Source organism: Gorilla gorilla, chromosome 6 (assembly GCF_029281585.2).
Source record: "Gorilla gorilla gorilla isolate KB3781 chromosome 6, NHGRI_mGorGor1-v2.1_pri, whole genome shotgun sequence".
Classification (NCBI taxonomy): domain Eukaryota; kingdom Metazoa; phylum Chordata; class Mammalia; order Primates; family Hominidae; genus Gorilla; species Gorilla gorilla.
The window spans coordinates 158,201,021-158,222,594 of NC_073230.2; the positions used below are offsets into that span (position 1 = coordinate 158,201,021).

At 45.8% G+C, this 21,574-nt stretch overlaps 1 protein-coding gene across 5 annotated transcripts; it reads left to right on the forward strand.

The window, feature by feature from the left end:
- The first annotated feature begins 1,702 nt into the window (after positions 1-1,702).
- Positions 1,703-18,408, forward strand: ZNF212 (zinc finger protein 212). Of its 5 annotated transcripts, XM_063708836.1 has the most exons (6): positions 1,912-1,994; positions 7,860-8,001; positions 12,956-13,345; positions 13,478-13,604; positions 15,505-15,594; positions 16,358-18,408. In XM_063708836.1, the coding sequence occupies exons 3-6, from the start codon at positions 13,094-13,096 to the stop codon at positions 17,212-17,214; spliced, it is 1,326 nt and encodes a 441-aa protein (XP_063564906.1). In that variant the 5' UTR covers positions 1,912-1,994; positions 7,860-8,001; positions 12,956-13,093; the 3' UTR covers positions 17,215-18,408. The 5 variants fall into 5 exon arrangements, with proteins under 5 accessions (XP_004046487.1, XP_018886700.1, XP_063564904.1 ...); XM_004046439.4 differs by lacking the exon at positions 7,860-8,001 and having other exon boundaries at positions 1,703-1,994; XM_019031155.3 differs by lacking the exon at positions 7,860-8,001 and having other exon boundaries at positions 1,818-1,994; positions 16,361-18,408.
- Positions 18,409-21,574: the final 3,166 nt, after the last annotated feature.

The following is a 21,574-nucleotide window of genomic DNA, read 5'->3' on the forward strand; positions in this document are numbered from 1 at the left end:
GATATTGTGCCTGTGGAGGATAACATTTTTATTTTATTTTTAAAGACAAGGTCTTGGTCTGTTGCCTACGCTGGAGTGCAGTGGTGCGATCGTGGCTCACTGCAGCCTCGAACTACTGGGTTCAAATGATCCTTCCACCTCAACCTCTTGAGTAGCTGAGACTACAGGTGTGCACCACTACTCCTGGCTCATTTTAATTTTAATTTTGTAGAGACAGGGTCTGCCTATTTGCTCAGGTTGGTCTCAAACTCCAGTGATCCTCCTGCCTTGCCCTCCCAAAGTGCTAGGATTACAGGCATGAGCCACCTCACCCATGACACATTTTTTTTTTTTTTCTGTATCTGACACCAAGAGTTTGTTGGTCTGAGAGATTAGGTCAGACCCTCTGGACAGGATCTCCCTGACTGACCGGTTTCTTCAGCCTGGCCCATTCTTTCTCTAGATTTATTAATGATTCAGTGACGTGCCTGTTGATCTAGTTGCCCTGGAAATAATGCCTCTGTTTGAGATGACATTTCATATCCTTACACTCTGATTCACCATTCAATCATTTACAAATATGAACACTTCTGTGTACAACAAATGGAGGATACAGTAGTGAGACATTTCAGTGGAAGAGATACAGATAATTAATATGTAAACGAGTGAAAAAAAGAGATTACTTCAGATGGTGATAAATAGTATGAAAAATTTCCAGCAGGGTAACGAGATTCAGTATTGAGATGGAGGATGGTGTGGGGCTGTAGAAAGGGGGGATTGGGGATATCTCTCTGGGGATGTAGAATCTGAACTGAGCCCTGCATGTGAGGAAGGAGCCAGTCATGATCTTAAAAGTTTCGTTCTCCGCCGGGTGGGGTGGCTCACACCAGTAATCCCGGCGCTTTGGGAGGCTGAGGTGGGCGGATCACCTGAGGTCGGGAGTTTGAGACCAGCCTGACCAACATGGAGAAACCCCGTCTCTACTAAAAATACAAAATTAGCCAGGCGTGGTGGCGCATGTCTGTAATCCCAGCTACTAGGGAGGCTGAGGCAGAAGAATCGCTTGAACCCGGGAGGTGGAGGTTGCAGTGAGCCGAGATTGTGCCATTGCACTCCAGCCTGGGCAACAAGAGCGAAACTCCATCTCAAAAAAAAAAAGTTTCGTTCTCAGAGGAAACACTTCACGCCTATCCTGTGAAATGGAAGTTTATTGCTTGTCTCCAGAGAGACAATGGTATAAATTAGGCAGCTATGGTTGCCGTAGTGTTGCTGGTATTGGGGATTAAGTACATGGCGATTAAATGGTAATGTGGCCGTGCTTTCCAACAAAAATTCCGGACACATCGTCTTACATGTAGCATGAGGACTGGAAATATTTGAAATCAGGGTTGTCTTGGACTTTCCAAGGCACATGATTACCATAATTAACAGGCTACAGAGGGCTGGCCTGGGCCTGACCCCACACTCTACACTGTTGATGTGGAAACTGTTCCCAGTTTCTAAAAAGCCAAATAACAGGTGAACTTTTGGAATAAAATCACTTGCCTTTTGGAACCATATTTCTTTTCCCCAACAACATTACATGTCCTTTCCTCAGCAAAAAGTCTTGAGTTGTACACATTTTTGAATCCCTCAAAGCATTTAGCAGAGTGCTGGGCATACGGAAGACAGCAGGATCCCGTGGCTTTGCCTGAAACGCGGAACCTGGTCTTGACTTTTGAGTGACTGAGCCCTCCTGGTGCCCGCACTCTGGCCGGGAGTGCCAAGCAGCGTTCTCCCTCCCGCCGCACGGGGGCACAATGGGAAGCCTGCACAGTGAGGAAGAGCGGCTGGAGCCGGTCTTGTGCCGGGGAGGTCGCTGCTCCCAGAATGCACCTGGCATCAACACGGCGGCGGCGGCGGCTTCCAGCAGGCTCTGGGGCGCCGAGTGGACAGGAACGCAGCACGGGGGCTCCGAGGCGGGGTCTGGGTGTTGAGGGGCGACTGGAGCCATGGCGGAGTCGGCGCCTGCTCGGGTAAGAGGCACCGGCGCGCGGGCTCGAGGGCGCGTTGGGGATGGCGGAGTCCCCTGCCGGGGGCGGGGCTTCGCGGTTTGGACGCCGCCGGGGTCTTGGTTTCCCGGGGCTGCCGTTGGCGCGGGTGAACGCGGACCCTCCTCTTCGCGACCCCAATGCTCTGCCCTTTTTTCCCTCCGCTTCCTTCTGCAGCGGGGTCGGAGCCTCGGCGCCGTGCGCCCTTGCCCAGAAACTTCTCTGAAGCTTGCTTTAGGTTGATGGATTTGTGACCCTGCCCACACATTTTCTCTTTCGTGCCAAAAGAGCCCGTTCCCAGGTTGGAGTGTTTCCAGATTGGAAACGGTCTCCGTCGCTACGAGTGAGCTCTCCCGCTGCCCGGGAGACCCCAGGACTTGCCTCTCTGCGACCACCTCCTCTTCGGTCCGATGTGTTGTCGGTTTCTCCCGTGCTACAGATTTCTGTCTGGGGGTTGAAGCCACAGGTTGAAGTCAGCCTGGGCTTCTTCTCCTTGGGGACGGATGTTATCTACAGTGCAGTTGCTGCATTTTGTTTGTAGAGCTGCCCAAACTCTCTCCTTTACCCCGCGCCCCCAACACCCCCCTCCCAGCCCACCAACCATCCCCATTCTGGGAATGTCAAGATACGGAGTTTGGTGTGAGGAAAATCCTATTTGTGGAGTCACGAAGCTTTCAGCTATCCGTCTGGGTGATTTTAGGCAACTGTGTTCGCCTCTCTGGGTCTCTTTCGTTTTCTTAACTGTAAATCGAGAGTGTTGGAGTAGTTGCTAGATGATCTCTAAGGCTCCAAGTTTCCTTCCAGCTCCGACATTCTCATACTGTTCCCATACTATTTCAAAGTAGTGGTTAATTTAACAACACCAGAGGGTTTGCAACGGAAGGGGCAGCTGGAATTGAATTGATTTTTAATGAAGTGTTACTTGGTCTAGAAACACTTCGAGAATCATGTTAGATCTTTGTGAGAATGGAGGGCTAAGGAGATTCTGTGGGGAAAATTTGACCATGAGCAGGGTGCGCTATATTTGATTCTTGTAGAAAGTGCGTTAAGAAGTAAGAACGGAGGGATTGGGAGACTTAGAGAACACAGTATTTGCTTTCAAGGAAGTTAACAGTTGAATTGGGAAGACAAGACACAAATGTTTACAATATTAACCTCATCTGACTCCTATAAGCTAGGCTGAGCCAGTCAAAGACTTGGCTTTTCCACAATATCTAGTTAGTGTTAGAGTCCGGCGAGAGGACTGTGCCACAGTTCTTCCTGCCAGGTCACTCCACAATTACCTACATGTCGTCAGTAGACCTTGTTAGGAAGAAGCCTTAAAGGTCCACCACAGGCCAGGCGCAGTGGCTCATACCTGTAATCCCAGCACTTTGGGAGGCCGAGGAGGGCGGATCACGAGGTCAGGAGTTCAAGACTAGCCTGGCCAATGTGGTGAAACCCCGTCTGTACTAAAAATACAAAAATTAGCCGGGCGTGATGGCGGGTGCCTGTACACCCAGCTACTCGGGAGGCTGAGGCAGAATAATCGCTTGAACCTGGGAGGTGGAGGTTGCAGTGAGCTGAGATCGTGCTACTGCACTCCATCCTGGGTGACAGAGCGAGACTCCGTCTCAAAAAAAAAAAAAAAAAAAAGTCCACCACAATCCCAAACTGTGCCTTAAATAACATGAATCTGTCGTTGTAGAACTTATTCAAATTGTTCTTGAGCCTGTTTCTCTTCTCAGACATCTCTTCAGGTGTCTCTCATTTAACAGTAAGATCAAGTAGGTGCCCTGATGAAACAACTGAAAATGCTGGAAAACCCTGCACATAAATGCATTCGAAATGTATTTTAGTAAAGAATACTTGGAGCCCCAAAACTTAAGCGAAAGAGGAAACTCGAAAGTGATAGAGTTCTGAAGCCAACTTTGAGGGCATTGGCCGAACATTCATCTTTGGTGTTTATGATTCAAGAGACCTGCAAAATGGAACACACATCTCAGAGCCTAAGATGGAAAGTCTAAGAAGCTCCCTAAGCCAATCCCATGAAGCAGAGACTTCAAAGGGCAACATTCTGTGTAAGGGTGAACTGAAAGTAAGGTCTGACCTTCAGATGATTGCAAAGTAAGTTGTTAAACCTTGGCACTGAGATTACAGGCGTGAGCCACCGTGCCTGGCCATAGTTTCGTTTCTTTCTTTTCTTCTTTTTCTTTTCTTTTCTTTTTTTTTTTTTTTGAGAGAGTCTCGCTCTCTTGCTCTGGCTGGAGTGCAGTGGAGCAATCTTGGCTCCCTGAAACCTCTGCCTCCCAGGTTCTAAGCGATTCTCCTGCCTCAGCCTCTGGAGTAGCTGGGAGTACAGGCACGCGTCACCATGCCTGGCTAATTTTGTATTTTTAGTAGAGATGGGGTTTCACCGTGTTGGCTGGGCTGGTCTCTGAACTCCTGACCTCAGGTGATCCACCTGCCTCGGCCTCCCAAAGTGCTGGGATTACCACCGCATGAGCCACCACACCCGGCCTAAGGCAGAGGGAATTCTTAAAAGCAACCAAAAAAAAAAAAAAAAAACTACCTTGAAATGAAGTACAGCAAAATGAATGGGGGCCAGCTTCTCAACAGCAACCGTGGAAGCCAGGCAAAAGTAGAATGATATTGTCAATAAGCTGAAAGAAAGTAACTATAGTCCCATAGTTTTATATGCAGCAAAAATGTTTCAGAAACAAAGATGTAAAGAAGACATTTTCAGACAAATTAAAAATGACAGTTTGCTACCAATACACTCTTAGAAAAGGAAATTCTAAAAGATATACCTCAGGTAAAATGAAAATTTTCCCAAATAGAAAGTCTGAAAATATGAGAAGATGTGATGATGCATGGAAATGGTTAAATCTAAACAAATAGTGACTTAATAAAACGTAACAATTTCTTGTTGTGTTAAAAACAATTAAAATACATGATGGCATTGATGTAAATATGAGGAAGAGATGATCAGAACTAAAGTGTTTAAAGGGCTTTGTTAAAGGGCCTTCTATGTATGTTTCCCATAATTTCTAGGATACTTGCTAAACAACTCGAAATTGGTTGTATAACTTACAGATCAGAAAGGGGGATAATGGAATAAGAAAAAATTAATGTAAAAGAAGACAAGAAAGTAGAGAAGAAAGATGGGATAAATAGCACAAAAAAGGTAAAAGTAAATCAAAACTAATGAACAATTACAATAAATGTAAATGAATGAAATGTTCAAGTTAAAAGGCATAGATTGTCAGGATGGGGGAAAAATCCAACTAGATGGTTTAAAAGAGTTACAACCGGCTGGGCGTGGTGGCTCACACCTGTAATCCCAGCACTTTGGGAGGCAAAGGTGGGTGGGTCATGAGGTCAGGAAATTGAGACCATCCTGGCTAACACAGTGAAATCCCGTCTCTACTAAAAATACAAAAAATTAGCCGGATGTGGTGGTGGGTGCCTGTAGTCCCAGCTTCTCGGGAGGCTGAGGCAGGAGACTGGCGTGAACCCAGGAGGCGGAGGTTACTGAGGCAGGAAAATCACTTGAACCTGGGAGGCGAAGGTTGCAGTGAGCCAAGATTGCACCACTGCACTCCAGCCTGGGTGACAGAGTGAGACTCTGTCTCAAAAAAAAAAAAAAAGAGAGAGATGCAACTAAAAGATAAGGATATAGAAACAGTTGAATATAAAAGGTCATGAAAAAATATGCCAAGCAAATACTAATGAAAAGAAAGTTGACAAATATATTTAGTATCTTTAGAGATAGAAGGCTACTACTACTTTTGTAATGGTCAAAGACTCAATTTACCAGCTAGATACAAAATTTCTAACCTGTATGCACCTAATTACATAGCCTAAAAATATATAAAACAAAACTGACAGAATTGCGAGAAAGATTCACTGTTATAATAGGAGATTTTAATACAACCTTAGTATTTTATCAAATAGAAAAGAATTATAAGGGTGTAGTGCATCCAGTAGAACTTTCCAAGATGATAGAAATGTTCTGCTCTGCACTGTTTAATACAGTGGCCACTAGGCACATGTGGCTTTTGAGCACTTGAAATGTTAGCTAGTATGATTGAGGAACTGAGTTTTAAATTTTATTTATTTATTTTGAGACAGACTCTCACTCTGTCACCCAGGCTGGAGTAGAGTGGTGCAATCTTGGCTCACTGCAACCTTGCAACCTCTGCTTCCCAGTTTCAAGTGATTCTTCTGCCTCAGCCTCCTGAGTATCTGGGATTACGGTCATGTGCCACCACACCCGGCTAATTTTGTATTTTTAGTACAGACAGAGTTTCATCATGTTGGTCAGGCTGGTCTTGAACTCCTGACCTCAAGTGATCCGGCTGTCTTGGCCTCCCAAAGGGTTGGGGTTACAGGCATGAGCCACTGTGCCCGGCTAATTTTATTTAACCAGCCACATGTGACTAGTGGATATTATATTGGAAGCACAGGTACAGAAATGATTATTTTTATTTTTATTTTTATTTTTTTTCTGAGACAGAGTCTCTCTCTGTTGCCCAGGCTGGAGTGCAGTGGCACGATCTCGGCTCACTGCAAGCTCCGCCTCCCGGGTTCATGCCATTCTCTTGCCTCAGCCTCCCCAGTGGCTGGGACTACAGGAGCCTGTCACCATGCCCGGCTAATTCTTTTGTATTTTTAGTAGAGATGGGGTTTCACCATGTTAGCCAGGATGGTCGCGATCTCCTGACCTCATGATCCGCCCACCTTGGCCTCCCAAAGGGCTGGAATTACGGGCATGAGCCACTGCGCCTGGCCAGAAATGATTTTTTTTACCCATATATCTATCAGTATATATTATCAAAGTGTAGAGACAAAATGAAAACAAAAGAGAGGAGGCAAAAATAAAAACTTATTGGGAATGAAAATGTGTGCATTCCCATGTCTATTGGTTGATGCTGGTGTGTAGACTGAGATTGTAGGTAAGGCCATTGAACAGAACACTTCATGCACCCTCTTCATGTGGCTTGGGATTTCTCAAGGGATTCTAGCACCTGGCTGCCTGTGATTTGCCCCACTTGACAGAGAGTGGAGCAGAGACGAACCATCCATGTGCCACCCTCCTTTAACTGCAGATTCACGTGCAAAGTAGATGATGATGTCTTAAGCCACTAAATTTGGGGATTATTTGCCATACAGGAGTTGATGGTTGGAATAGATACCTAGGGAAAATGTTAAAACATTGAAAGATATTAAAAATGGAGTCTCAAAAGGCTGGGCATGGTGGCTCATGCCTATAATCCTAGCACTTTGGGAGGCTGAGGCAGGTGGATCATTTGAGGTCAGGAGTTTGAGACCCGCCTGGGCAACATGGTGAAACCCTGTCCCTACTAAAAATACAGAATAATTAACCAGGAGTGGTGGCACACACCTGTAATCCCAGCTACTTGGGAGGCTGAGGCAGGAGAATCACTTGAACCTGAGACAGAGGTTGCAGTAAGCTGAGATCATGCCACTGCACTCCAGCCTGCAGCCTGGGCGACAGAGCGAGAGACTCCATCTCAGAAAAAAAAAAAAAAAGGATTTGCGTACTATGTTTATGAATTGAAATTCATCCTAAATGTGTCACTTTTCTGTTGGGTGGGGTGACTCATGCCTGTAATACCAGCACGTATAATCGTGCCACTGCCCTCCAGCCTGGGTGACAGAGTGAGACCGTGTCTTTATTTATTTGAGACAGAATCTCTCTCTGTCACTGGAGGGAAGTGGTGTGATCATGGCTCCCTGCAGCCTCAATCCCCTGGGCTCAAGTGATCCTCCCACCTCAGCTTCCTGAGTGGCTGGAACTATAGGCACCTGTCATCATGCCTGGCTAATTTTCTTGTCTTTTTGTAGAGATGGGATTTCACCATCTTGCCCTGGCTGTTCTTGAACTCCTGGGCTCAAGCTGTCCTCCTGCCTCAAGCCTCCCGAAGTGCTGGGATTACAGACGCGAGCCACTGTGCCCAGCCATAGATTCCCCAAGTGGGATTGCTAGGTAAAAGGGTTTTTAATGACTTGAAATTTTTCTTCCCCTAAGAGTGTGTAGTATTTTTCATTCCTTCCAGGAGTGTTATGAGAGTCAGTTTATCACATTATAGTCAGCTCTGAATGTTATTCTTTGTGTCTGTTTCATGTTTGTCAGTCTGATGGGTGAAAGTGCTTTCACTTAGTTATATTTGGATTCCTGATTGTAAGGTGGTTGTGTTTTCATTTGTTTATTGACTGCCTGCATTTCCGCTTCCATGAATGATTTACAATCTGCAGTTTTATTTTGGGGTTCTTGATCTTTTTCCACTTCATATTCTGTTTACAAATATTCTCTCCTTGTTTTTAGACTTTGTTTATGTTATCTTTTATTACAGCTAGCATTTTCTCCTACTTTGACATTCTAAGACCTGTTTATTGAGATACCATTTACATACAGTAAAATTTACTCTTTAGGCAGATAGTTCAACAAATTTTGACAAATGTGTAGCCAGCATATTACCAAGATAGAGAATATTTCCATCATCCAAGAAAGTTCCCTCATATCCCTTTATAATTAGTCTTTTTTTTTTTTTTTTTTTTTGAGACGGAGTCTCATTCTGTTGCCCAGGCTGGAGTGCAGTGGCGTGATCTCAGCTCACTGCAGGCTCCACCTGCCGGGTTCACACCGTTCTCTCACCTCAGCCTCCCAAGTAGCTGGGACTACAGGCACCTGCCACCACACCTGGCTAATTTTGTTTTTGTATTTTTAGTAGAGATGGGGTTTCACCATGTTAGCCAGGGTGGTCTTGATCTCCTGACCTCATGATCAATCTGCCCTCCTCGGCCTCCCAAAGTGCTGGGATTACAGGTGTGAGCCACTGTGCCTGGCCTATAATCAATATTTTTCTCCTATCCCTAGCCCTTGGCAACCACTGATCTGATTTCTGTCCCTATAGTTTGCTTTTTTCCAAACATGTAAATGAAACACAAATGTAGCCTTTTGTGTCTGAATTTTTTTTTTTTTTTTTTTTTTGGAGTTTTGCTCTTGTTGTCCAGGCTGGAGTACAATGGTGTGATCTCGGTTCACCGCAACCTCTGCCTCCCAGGTTTAAGTGATTCTCCTGCCTCAGCCTCCCGAGTAGCTGGTATTACAGGCATGCGCCACCATGCCTGGCTCATTTTGTATTTTTAGTAGAGATGGGGTTTCTCCATGTTGGTCAGGCTGGTCTCAAACTTCCAACCTCAGGTGATCCGCCCGCCTCGGCCTCCCAAAGTGTTGGGATTTTAGGTGTGAGCCACCATGCCCGGCCCTTCTTTTTTTTTTTTTTTTTTTAAGTGGTCTTACTTTGTCACTCAGGCTGGAGTGCAGTAGTACGATCATGGTTCACTGCAACCTTGAACTCCAGGGCTCAAGTGATCCTCCCATCCTCAGCCTCCCAAGTAGCTGGGACTACAGGCACATGCCACCACGTCTGGCTCATTTTAAAAAAATTGTGGAGGTGGGTGGGGGTCTTGCTTTGTTGCCCAGGCTGATCTCGAACTCCTGGGCTCAAGTGATCCACCTTAGCCTCCCAAAGTGTTGGGATTATAGGTATGAGCCACCATGCCTGACCTTTGTCTGATTCCCATCACTTAGCATGTTGTTAAACGTGTCAGTGATTTTGGTTCCTTTTTATTACATAGTAGTAGACTTAGTAGTCGAAGTAGTAGTCGACTACTAAGTAGCAGGCTTAGTAGTCGACTACTAAGTAGCAGGCTTAGTAGTCGACTACTAAGTAGCAGGCTTAGTAGTCGACTACTAAGTAGCAGGCTTAGTAGTCGACTACTAAGTAGCAGGCTTAGTAGTCGACTACTAAGTAGCAGGCTTAGTAGTCGACTACTAAGTAGCAGGCTTAGTAGTCGACTACTAAGTAGCAGGCTTAGTAGTCGACTACTAAGTAGCAGGCTTAGTAGTCGACTACTAAGTAGCAGGCTTAGTAGTCGACTACTAAGTAGCAGGCTTAGTAGTCGACTACTAAGTAGCAGGCTTAGTAGTCGACTACTAAGTAGCAGGCTTAGTAGTCGACTACTAAGTAGCAGGCTTAGTAGTCGACTACTAAGTAGCAGGCTTAGTAGTCGACTACTAAGTAGCAGGCTTAGTAGTCGACTACTAAGTAGCAGGCTTAGTAGTCGACTACTAAGTAGCAGGCTTAGTAGTCGACTACTAAGTAGCAGGCTTAGTAGTCGACTACTAAGTAGCAGGCTTAGTAGTCGACTACTAAGTAGCAGGCTTAGTAGTCGACTACTAAGTAGCAGGCTTAGTAGTCGACTACTAAGTAGCAGGCTTAGTAGTCGACTACTAAGTAGCAGGCTTAGTAGTCTACTAAGCTATATAGGAAAAATATGCTAAATATATAATACGGTATATAATGAAGTGTCTTATATAGTGTGTCTGTTTCCTAGGGCTGGTGTAACAAACTAGGAAGCTTAAATAACAGAAATTCTGTCTCACAGTTCTGGAGGTTAGGAGTCTGAAATCAAGATGTTTGCAGGGTTGGTTCCTTATGAGTTTTGTGTTTCTCTCCTAGCTTCTGGTGGTCCCATGTGTTTTCTTGGTTTGTGGCAGCATAAGTCCAGTCTCTGCCTTAATCTTGACATGGCCCATTATGTATTGGTGTAACAGAATACATGAGGCTAGGTAATTCACGAAGAAAAGAGGTTTAGTTGGCTCACAATTCTGGTGGCTGGAAAGTTCAAGATTGGGCAGCTGTGTCTAGTGAGGGCTTCAAGCTGCTTAAACTCATGGCAGAAAATGGAAGGGCAGCAGGTGTGTGTAGAGATCACATGGTGACAGAGGAGGCAAGAGAGAGACCAAAGAAGTCAGACTGTTTCACAACCCACTGTAGTGGGAACTAATCCATTCCTGCCAATGACAGCTCCCCGCTGTGGGAGCGCATTAATTTATTTATGAGGGATATGCCCTCATGACCCAAACACCTCCCACGAGACTTCACCTCCCGACACTGCCACATTGGGAATACAATTTCAACATGGGTTTTGGTGAGGACAAACCGTAGTGGACATCTTCTCCCTGTGTGTGTGTTTGCGTCTAAAGGTCCTCTGTTTTAAGGACATCGGTCATTGGATTAAGGCCCATCCTAATGACCTCATTTTAACCTGATTACCCTTGGAAGTACCTTATTTCCAAGTAAGATCACATCCTGAGGTACTGAGGATTAGGGTTCTACTGTATTATTTTGAGGAGACACAATTCAACTCATAACACTGGATGGATCACAATTTTTTCATCCATTGACTGGTTCGTGAACATTTGAATTGTTCCCATCATGCTAGATAATTCAAAACAGAAGACAAGAAGAAACTAGTTTAATCATTCTGTTCAACCTCTTACTATGTGGAAGAGGAGGGGGCTTATTCCTTTGCACAGATTCTCACCTACGTTCCTGTCTAGAAAAAGTGCTACTGAGCACAGAATGCTGGGCCACAGAAAGAGGAGACTCACAGACTTGAAGTAGAAGCGAAACAAACATGATGGCATGCATATATCCAGTTTAATATTTTGTTTTGTTTCGCTTGTATTTGTCTTTTACATTGAACTTTTTCTTTTAATCTCTTGCAGGAGGATGTATTTAAGCTTTTGTCTCATGTGTTCCATGATGAATTAACTGACTTGAGTAACTAGAGTAGGTCATGGCCAAACTTAAATGTTCAGTTCTGCACCAGTTTCCTTTTGTCCCATGTTCTCTGGACCACAACCCTTGGCCCCAGCAGTTCTTTCCGAGATATTTCCTCTAAGTGTCTCGGTCTTGGTGGCCTCACTGTGGTTGGAGAAGCAGCCTTGAATAAAGTGTGTGCTTTATTGAAATAAAGTGAAGTTTGCAGAGGGGGTTAGGACTGAAGTGAACGTGCAGGCAGACAGTAGGGGGACAGCTTGGGGAAGACTTCCCCAGTGTTGGTTTCAGTAATTTTAGCTTCTATGACAGCGATTTTCCTACTGTCAGAGACAGCTCATTAAAGTGAAAATTATAAGGAAAATTTCAGTAGACTTAGTCACATCATTTCAGTAAATATTTTTTAAGGATTTATTCACCATCCCAGCTGCTAGAGTGCAAAGATGAATGAATTAGGTCTTGTAGGTCCTGCTAAGGAATTTTGTCTTTATTGTGGGGAGCCACTGAAAGTTTCCAAACAGGGGTGACATGATCAACTATGAAGTCTGGCAGGGATGTGGAAGCAAGATAAGATACAAGTGACATCTTTTATCATATAGTCCAAAACATTAAATAAAAATAGGTTTAAAAATGAACACTGATACAGGAGTCTCAGAGAATATGCTAAGCATAAAGCATAGGTAACAGAACATACACGCTATAATTTCACTTTTGTTGGAAAAAAATAAACTAAAAGATGAAAAAAAACTTTAGAAATACACCAAAATTCAAACAGCTTCTTTCTTTCTTTCTTTTTTGAGACAGGGTCTCACTCTGTTACTCAGGTTGGAGTGCACTGGCACGATCTTGGCTCACTGTAGCCTCAACCTCCTGGGCTCAAACCGTCCTCCCACCTCAGTGCCCCAAGTACCTGGGACTACAGGCGTGCATCACCATGCCTGGCTAATTTTTTGAACTTTTTTGTAGAGACAGGGTTTGCCTTGTTGGCCAGGCTGGTGTCAAACTCCTGAGCTAAAGTGATTCAGCTGCCTTGGCCTCCCAAAGTGCTGGGATTACAGTTGTGAGCCACCACGGCCAGCCCTAACAGCTTATTGTGTGTGAGAAGATTTTGTGTAATATTTTCTTTCTATTCTTCAGCATTTTCCAACATTATTAATACAATATCTATGTATAATTTTTAGTATCAATAAAAGACATGCTTTTTTTTTAATTAAAAGAAACTAGATAACTCTGAGCACTGATACACTTGAACATTGCTTTCTTTACTTGATGTTTGGAAGTGACATTGACCCTGTGTCTTTGATCCTTCAGCACAGGAGAAAACGACGCTCCACACCTTTAACTTCTTCCACACTTCCTTCACAAGCAACAGAGAAAAGCTCCTATTTTCAGACCACCGAGATTTCACTCTGGACGGTGGTGGCTGCTATTCAGGCTGTGGAGAAGAAGATGGAGTCCCAGGCTGCCCGGCTACAGAGCCTGGAGGGGCGCACGGGGACAGCTGAGAAGAAGCTGGCTGACTGCGAGAAGATGGCCGTGGAGTTCGGGAACCAGCTGGAGGGCAAGTGGGCCGTGCTGGGGACCCTGCTGCAGGAGTATGGGCTACTGCAGAGGCGGCTGGAGAACATGGAGAACCTGCTGCGCAACAGGAACTTCTGGATCCTGCGGCTGCCCCCGGGCAGCAAGGGGGAGGCCCCCAAGGTAGTCTCATTGAGGATTAAAAGTTAGAAGAGAAGGGGGAGCCAGCCCTTTAATATGTAAGCACCTCAGTTGCTGGCTCTTCTGTCATAGCTGTGAGTAGAAGCACTCACGGTGTGCCATTGGTGATTCCAGGTGTCCAGGTCACTGGAGAATGATGGCGTCTGTTTCACCGAGCAGGAATGGGAGAATCTGGAGGATTGGCAGAAGGAGCTCTACAGAAACGTGATGGAGAGTAACTATGAGACACTGGTCTCTCTGAGTGAGTAGCAGTTTTCTCCCTAGAATTCTGTCTCAGACATACTATAATTCCTGGCTGGCAGCCTGTAATTCAGACCACACCTGTGGCTCCTGTGGCTGTGGGTCCTCTGTCGGCCTGCACGGGCGGAGAAATGCCAGTCTCTAGGTCCTCCCGTTTACAGGCCTGCACGGGCGGAGAAATGCCAGTCTCTAGGTCCTCCCGTTTACAGAGACTTTTGGAAAGCTCGCAGCATTGTGCCTTTTGTGTTTTTTTTTTTTCCTGTGGTCACATAGTCTGTTCTTGATAGTATTTTCTAATAAATAAAATGTCATATACCCTATAGTGTGATATGGCTAGGGTTCCTCATGTTGTTTTTTAATTTATTTTATCTTTTTTTTTTCTTTTTTTCTTTGAGACAGAGTCTTGCTCTATTGCCCAGGCTGGAGTGCAGTGCAGTGGCACGATCTTGGCTCACTGCAGCCTCTACCTCACGGGTTCAAGCGATTCTCCTGCCTCAGCCTCTCGAGTAGCTGAAATTACAGGTGACCGCCACCATGCCCAGCTAATTTTTGTATTTTTAGTAGAAATGGGGTTTCACCATGTTGGCCAGGCTGGTCTTGAACTCCTGACCTCGTGATCTGCCCACCTCAGCCCCCCAAAGTGCTAGGATTACAGGTGTGAGCCACTGCGCCTGGCCTGTTTTATCTTTTTTTTTTTTTTTTTTTTTTTTTGAGACTCTGTCAGCTAGGCTGGAGTGCAGTGGTACGATCTCGGCTCACTGCAGCCTTGACAGCTTGGGCTCAAATGATTCTCCCACCTCAGTTTTCCGAGTAGCTGGGATTACAGGCACATGCCACTGTGCCTGGCTAATTTTTTTAATTTTTTGTAGAGACGTGGGTCTTACTGTGTCGCCCAGGCTGGTCTTGAACTTCTGGGCTCAAGTGATCCACCCACATCGGCCTCCCAAAGTGCAGGGATTATAGGCGTGAGCCTCCGCACCTGGCCTCTCATGCTGTTTTTAATATTTAAGACTATTTGAGATGGGTGTGGTAGCTCACATCTGTAATCCCAACATTTTGGGAGGCCAAGGTGGGAGGATAGCTTGAGGCTAGGAGTTTGAAATCAGCCTGGTCAACATAGTGAGATCTCTGTTGCTTAAAAAAAAAAAAAAAAAAAAAAGATGATTTGATAACCCTATGTTACCTTGGATGAGGCAGGCAGCACAGGCTGATCAAAAGCATTTTCTTGGTGTTTGGCCGGAATTATAGCTGGTCATTGTGGTCTCAGTGATTTTTTCTTGTTGATTAGGAGTGCTGCTTAATAGATATAAGTCTTTATATGCAAAATGTTACCTATTACATAATAAATGTGTTTTGTTTGGTAGACAAAGTCTTTTAAAACCTAGGTACATGGAGGAGTGTCAAGTGCCTGGAGCAGAGTAAGAGGTAAAGGAAATAGAAAATGGGCCAGAAAAGTGACCTTGTAAGCTTGGTTGGGTCATATGCTCTCATTGTGACTGTTTCCTTGTCTGTCCCAGTGCCCATCTTACCTTGCAGTGCCTTAGCAAGGATGAAATTAGATCCCCTGAAAGGAAGCATTGGCAAGACTTAAGCTGCACGCACATGGAGAGGCAGAGGTGGGTGGTGGTGCCATCAAGGGCAGTGGTGGCTCTGTAGCCTGCCTGCCTGAGCCACAGCCCCTCTAATGGAGGAGCACTGGAGGCAGCAGCTAGCCAAGTCAGTTGTTATGATTGGCCAGAATTTTATAATTGTCCCAAACTGCTAGGGGAAACTGACAAGAACAGTAGCCTTTGAATCTATATTTCCTCCCTGCCGTTGGTCACCTCGGTCATTGGCAGCTGATCAGTGTGCAGTGAGCTTTCACTCTCTCCTGGGCTCACACTGTGCTGTTTCCCACCCAGAGGTCCTTGGCCAGACAGAGGGAGAAGCGGAGTTGGGTACAGAGATGCTGGGTGACTTGGAAGAGGAAGGTCCTGGTGGTGCCCACCCAGGTGAGTGGCTCTGGAATATTCTGTTCCCCTTCCATAGCCCTCTGTAGCCTAGAGTGAGCTTTCCCACGGCTGAAGTGCCAGGTGCTGACTTGGTGACCTCATCTGGCATCTGCTTGTTCTGGACTCCTTTATGATTGTCGTTAGTTCAGCTGTTACATGTGCCTCAACTCCTACCACCCTGTGGGGTCTTTAAGACTAACGGCCACATCAATCATTATTCTTCATGCCCTACAGAATAGAGCACCATACGAGGCGGTAGTCAAAACCTGCTGGAGATTGAGCGTAGGCACGTCAGAGCTTCAGGAGGGAAGGCAGTGCAGGAAAAGCACTTGTCAGTAGGTAATTTGGGAGGTTATGGAGGAAGAACAGAGCTGGACATGAATTTTTAAGCTGTAGGTTTAGTTTGTCTTTAATCATTCAAATTTGTTATTTTAACACTCTTAATTGAGTATAGTTGTTACAGTGTATTCTGTCATTTTTCACAGGGATTAAATATAAATTTGTAGACAAGCTTGGAGAACTATCATTTACAGTATTGTTTTATAAGAGTAATACATTTATATTTCCAATCAACATTGGAAAAACTGTACATGAATATAGTTTTATACAAGTCTTGGAACTTAGCCAGTGTCATCCTCCTCCACGTTATCCTAATTCACTTATTCCTGGGGTGTTTCTGAAATTCACAGATGTTTGTTTGGTCCTGAAGAAACCAAAGGTACTAGAATGTGATCTTTTTTGTTGGTCTTCTTCCACTTTGCAGCAGGTGGGGTCATGATCAAACAGGAGCTACAGTATACACAGGAAGGCCCTGCGGATCCTCCTGGAGAGTTCTCATGCATTGCTGAAGAGCAGGCTTTCCTGAGCCCAGAGCAGACCGAACTCTGGGGTGGTCAGGGCAGTTCTGTCCTCTTGGAAACAGGTCCTGGGGACTCTACTCTAGAGGAGCCTGTTGGTAGTAGAGATCCTAGCAGCAGCAGAACTGTGGGCTGCCCGAAGCAGAAATCTCATAGGCAGGTACAGCTGGACCAGGAATGTGGGCAGGGCCTGAAGCTGAAAAAGGACACTTCCCGCCCCTACGAATGTTCTGAGTGTGAGATCACCTTCCGCTATAAGCAGCAGCTGGCCACACATCTGCGCAGCCACTCTGGGCGGGGGTCTTATACACCTGAGGAGCCAGAGGAGAGCCTTAGGCCCAGGCCACGGCTGAAACCACAGACCAAAAAGGCCAAGCTGCATCAGTGTGATGTGTGCCTGAGGAGCTTCAGCTGCAAGGTGAGCCTGGTGACCCATCAGCGTTGCCACCTGCAGGAGGGGCCCAGTGCCGGCCAGCATGTCCAGGAGAGGTTCTCACCCAACAGCCTGGTTGCCCTGCCTGGCCACATCCCTTGGAGGAAAAGCCGGAGTTCCCTCATCTGTGGTTACTGTGGCAAGAGCTTCAGTCACCCATCTGACTTGGTGCGGCACCAGCGCATCCACACGGGCGAGCGGCCCTACAGCTGCACCGAGTGTGAGAAGAGCTTTGTCCAGAAGCAGCACCTCCTGCAGCACCAGAAGATCCACCAGCGGGAGCGGGGTGGGCTGGCCCTGGAGCCCGGAAGGCCCAATGGCCTGCTTTAAGGGTGCAGCCCCTCGCCCGTCTGGGGGATGGAGGGGGGTGGCATTGGTTCCCCCGAAGAGACACTGCAGTCAGGGACTGAGTTCTTCCTGAGGGCAGTTGTTTGTGATTTGCCTTCCCTTGTCCCAGTACCAAGCCAAGCCCAAAGGCTGTCCTGAAAACCCTGTGGAAGAAGAGTGCAGGCCAGGTCTTCATCCTGCTGCCAAGTTTGCTGTTTCTTGGCACCTTCAGGTCTCTGGTTTTCTCATTCATGCCAATGCTTGTGGGCTGGGGTTGGTGTTCTGACCCCACAGGGACTGGTGGGTGGTTCCAGGGCTCGTCCCAGCATTTCATGTCTTCCCACAGGGTTGAGCTGGGCCATAGGGGTGAGCAGCTGCCTGGAAGAGTTCTGGGAAGTATAACCCTCCATTTTTTCTTGTTTTGTAATCTCTTTGTTTAATAACAAGTAGAAGAAATAATTTAAATGAACTGCTTAGCCCTGCTCTGAAGAACCTTTTTTGGAATTAGATTTTAGTTGATTTTTTAAAGAATACAGCCCAACACTTGTTTTTTACATTTTAAGAGTTGTAGAAGTTGTTCCTAACTTGGGGACTGGACCTACCCTCTAGGAGGGAGTTGTTAATGGGGCTCTTTTAGCCCACTGATGCTTACTTAGGCCGGAGAGCAGGGGACACGGTGCTAGGTTCTCTCATGCGGTGCTTGGTGCTCTCAAATTGTCTCAAAAGGACCAAGAGGAAAAGAGTCGGAGGGGTAGACCCTGCAGCACCTGTTGAGAAGAAAGATTCCAGTGAAGTTGCTGATGGTATGGCTGTGGTCTGGGACTTGCGGTGTCTCGGCATACCCCTCTCCTCTTCCCACCTCCTCCTGGCTATGTTCTGCAGCCTCCCAGAGTAGAAAACTACTTTGTTACTTAAGGTTGTTCACCTTGTACCAGTGGTTATTTGAGTTTGTTCCTATTACACCAATCCTTACTTGAGGTGGTTCGGATTACAGTTTCCAAATGCATTCTGGGATTGCCTATTCCAGAGAGGGTACAGAAAAAGCACACAGATGGCTTGTCTCAGGAGTGTTGAATGTGTGCCCCGCTGCTGTCTGGGGGGATGGGAGTGGGCTCTGGGGTCATATGTGAACATCCCCTTGGATGATTTGCGGTTGCTTAGAATAAAACTTGCTACTAGCAAAAGAAAAAAAAAAAAGAGTTCATACTGGATGTTTTTCTCCGTTTGTCAAGAACACTCTCCTGGGGCCAAGGTGGAGGAGAGGCACCTGACCTGGAGTGATGACAGGAAAGGACTGATGGCACAGCCTAACCTGCACTTTCACTTAAACCTAGGACAGAAGACAAGATGTGGCATGGGTGAAAATTTTCAAGGGACTGTACTTATGATGGTGGAGAGCTGGAGACAGTCTGGATGATGGCTATTGGGAGGTAGAAAGAGTAGGTGAAATGTGGGTACCCCAGGGAATGCCAGGTAGCTGTTATGAGCATTGGCTTAGATATATGCGTAGCCATCTGGATCCATCTTAAACACAATGCTGAGAGGAAAAGGTAAGAAATTGAGATCTATAATGTAACACCATTTATATAAATTAAAAATGCATGTACACAAAACATTTTGTAAGAACACTTAGGACCAAAGGAGACATGTTAAAAGACATTACAGTTTTCCATGGGGAGAGTGAACAAATAAATAGAAGGAAACTTGGGTTGCTGTAAGGCAGGGGTCCCCAACCTTTTTGGCACCAGGACTGGTTTCGTGGAAGACAGGTTTTCCACAGACAGTGGTGGGGGATGGGATGGTTTTGGAATGAAACTTCCACCTCAGATCATCAGGCGTTAGATTCTCATAAGGAGCGCACAACCTAGATCCCTCGCAAGCACAGTTCACAATAGGCTTCATTCTATGAGAATCTAATGCCGCCGCTGCTCTGACAGGAGGCAGAGCTCACCTGCTGTGTGGCCTGATTCCTAACAGGCCATGGACCAGTACTGATCCACAGTCCAGGGGTTGAGGCCTCCTGCTATAAGGTATGGGATTGTCTTGTTACAGAAACAACATGGAGGGAATCCTTGTAGGGCTGGCGCTGTGTGAGGTAGGTAGGTAGCTTCGTCAGGAAAACCTTTGCAGTTTCTTTCCTAAGTTTCTTCTGCAGTTTTTTTCTTACCCTCAAGCCTTTGCCTTATAGACACCCCCTCTGTCCTGTCCTTAGTTACTCTTACTTCCCAGTTGTTGAGCGTTTTAATGTGAGCAGCCTTGGGCCTTGCGTTGTGGGGAAAAGCGAAGCACAAAATATGGTCCTACTTCTCCAATAAAGTTGTTTTCCTTGAGGCTGGGAAATAACTGTATCAAGCAATTGGACTCCTGCTGACACTTGTTGAACACTTGTGTGCTAGGCACTATTCACGTTATTTCCATGAAAACAAATCCTTATAGTTTTGGGTGGTGAGTATGATTTTACCTAGTTTTCCATATGAGATGCGGGAGGAGGCCTGAGAAGTGAAGTAAGGTGGCAGAGGTGATGGAAACCCAGAGCATCTTGCTTTAGAGCCACACACTTGGCTGTGGGGTGGTGGTGCTTCTGCAGTTAGGAACTCAGTGTCAAAGCTGGATTCTGTGTCCTGAAGTGTGGGCTCTCTGCTGGCAGCAGCGGCATCCCCTAGGAGTGTGAAATGTGCAGACTCAGGCTCCACCTAGACCCCCGAATCAGAATCTGCATCTCAGCAAGCGCCCCAGGTGATTCTGTGCATGCAGAGGCACTCTCTTACGGTATACGAAAGATTCGCCTCCTCTTGTCTGCTTCTGCCATCCTCCATTGAAAGCCTGTTCTGCCAGGTGCTGAGGAGAAAACAGGAAATGCACTGTCAGAAGGACAGGGATGATCAGGTTAGAAAGATTGAAGTCAACAGGGAAGAATTAAATGCCAAATGTTAGTGACTCATCTATCCTGCCTTTTCTATCCTTTCTGTTCCCACAGTTAAGGTCCTAGTCATCATTCATCCAAACTTTTCAGTAACCAGTAGGTCTTCTGCTCTTAATCACATCCTTTTTGATTCCAGAGTTAATGTCCTTGCACACAACTGGATGTAGACTTTCCTCAAAACCTTGCAATGGCTTTTAGCAGCTACTGATAATGAGCAATCTTTTTAGTATAGAACTCAAGACTCTGAAAACCTGCGTCACCCTGCATTTTTTCTCTTTTCACTCTATGCTGCTGCCACATTGGGCTTCGTGTCATTCATTCATTGATTTATTCATTCATTTTTAAAAAAAAATTTTTGAGACAGAGTCTCTGTTGCCCAGGCTGAGTGTACCGTCACAGCTCACTGCAGCCTTGACCTCTTGGGCTCAATGGATGCTCCCATCACAGCCTTCCAAGTAGCTGAGACTACAGGTGTGCACAAACCATACCCAGCTGATTTTTGTACCTTTTGTAGAGACAGGGTCCCACTATGTTGCCAGGCTGATCTTGAACTCCTAGGCTCAAGCGATCCTCCTGCCTCAGCCTCCCAAAGTGCTGGGATTACAGCTGTGAACCACCACGTCTGGCCTCCTGTCTTACTGAATAAGCCATGCTCTCTCCCTCTCTCTGCAGTGTCCTCTGAACCAAACACTATTTTTCACTGTTTTGGTTTATAAGTTCCTTCTGTGAAAGCTTCCCTCATCCATTTCTTTCATTGAACAAATACATATTGAGCCCCTGTTATCTAGACACTATTTTAAATACACATCAATGAAAAAAATGAAGATCTTTGCCCTTATTGAGTTTATGTTCTTTCAAAATCAGTTTTCTTCCTTTACTGCACCTTTGCACAGCCCTTTCCTAGGTGAGGACAGTATTCCATTCTGCCTTAGAGTTTGTTCACTCACAAATAGCTGAGTATCCTCCCTGTGCAGAATTCTACAGAGGGGTACAGGGATAAATCTTGCTCTTGGACTTACAGGCTACTAAGGGAATATAAGGTAGAATAGTAATGTCTTCAGATAAGTGAGGGTAAAAGGCTATAAGCATTCAGAGAACAATTATTTTAGATGTGAGACACTGGGGAAGACTTCGTGATAGGTGGTATTTGAACTGGCCTTTTAAGGATGGGAGGAAGGACATTCTAAATGGAGGTGACATGACCAAGTCAGGAGACATTATGGGACATGTACAGAAGAGGAGTTCATCCAATTTCGGGAGGGTGGAGTGTGAGAAGGAGAGTAGTGGGTGTTAAGAGTTGGGTCAGGCTTCAAGGAGTCTGGATTTTATTCAGTTGATAATGGGGAGCTGAAGAATTTTGAGCAAAAGAGTGACCTGATTCTAGCTGTGATTTGGGAATACTAATAAGAATTATACTGTGCTTTTTTGGGAGTGTGAGGT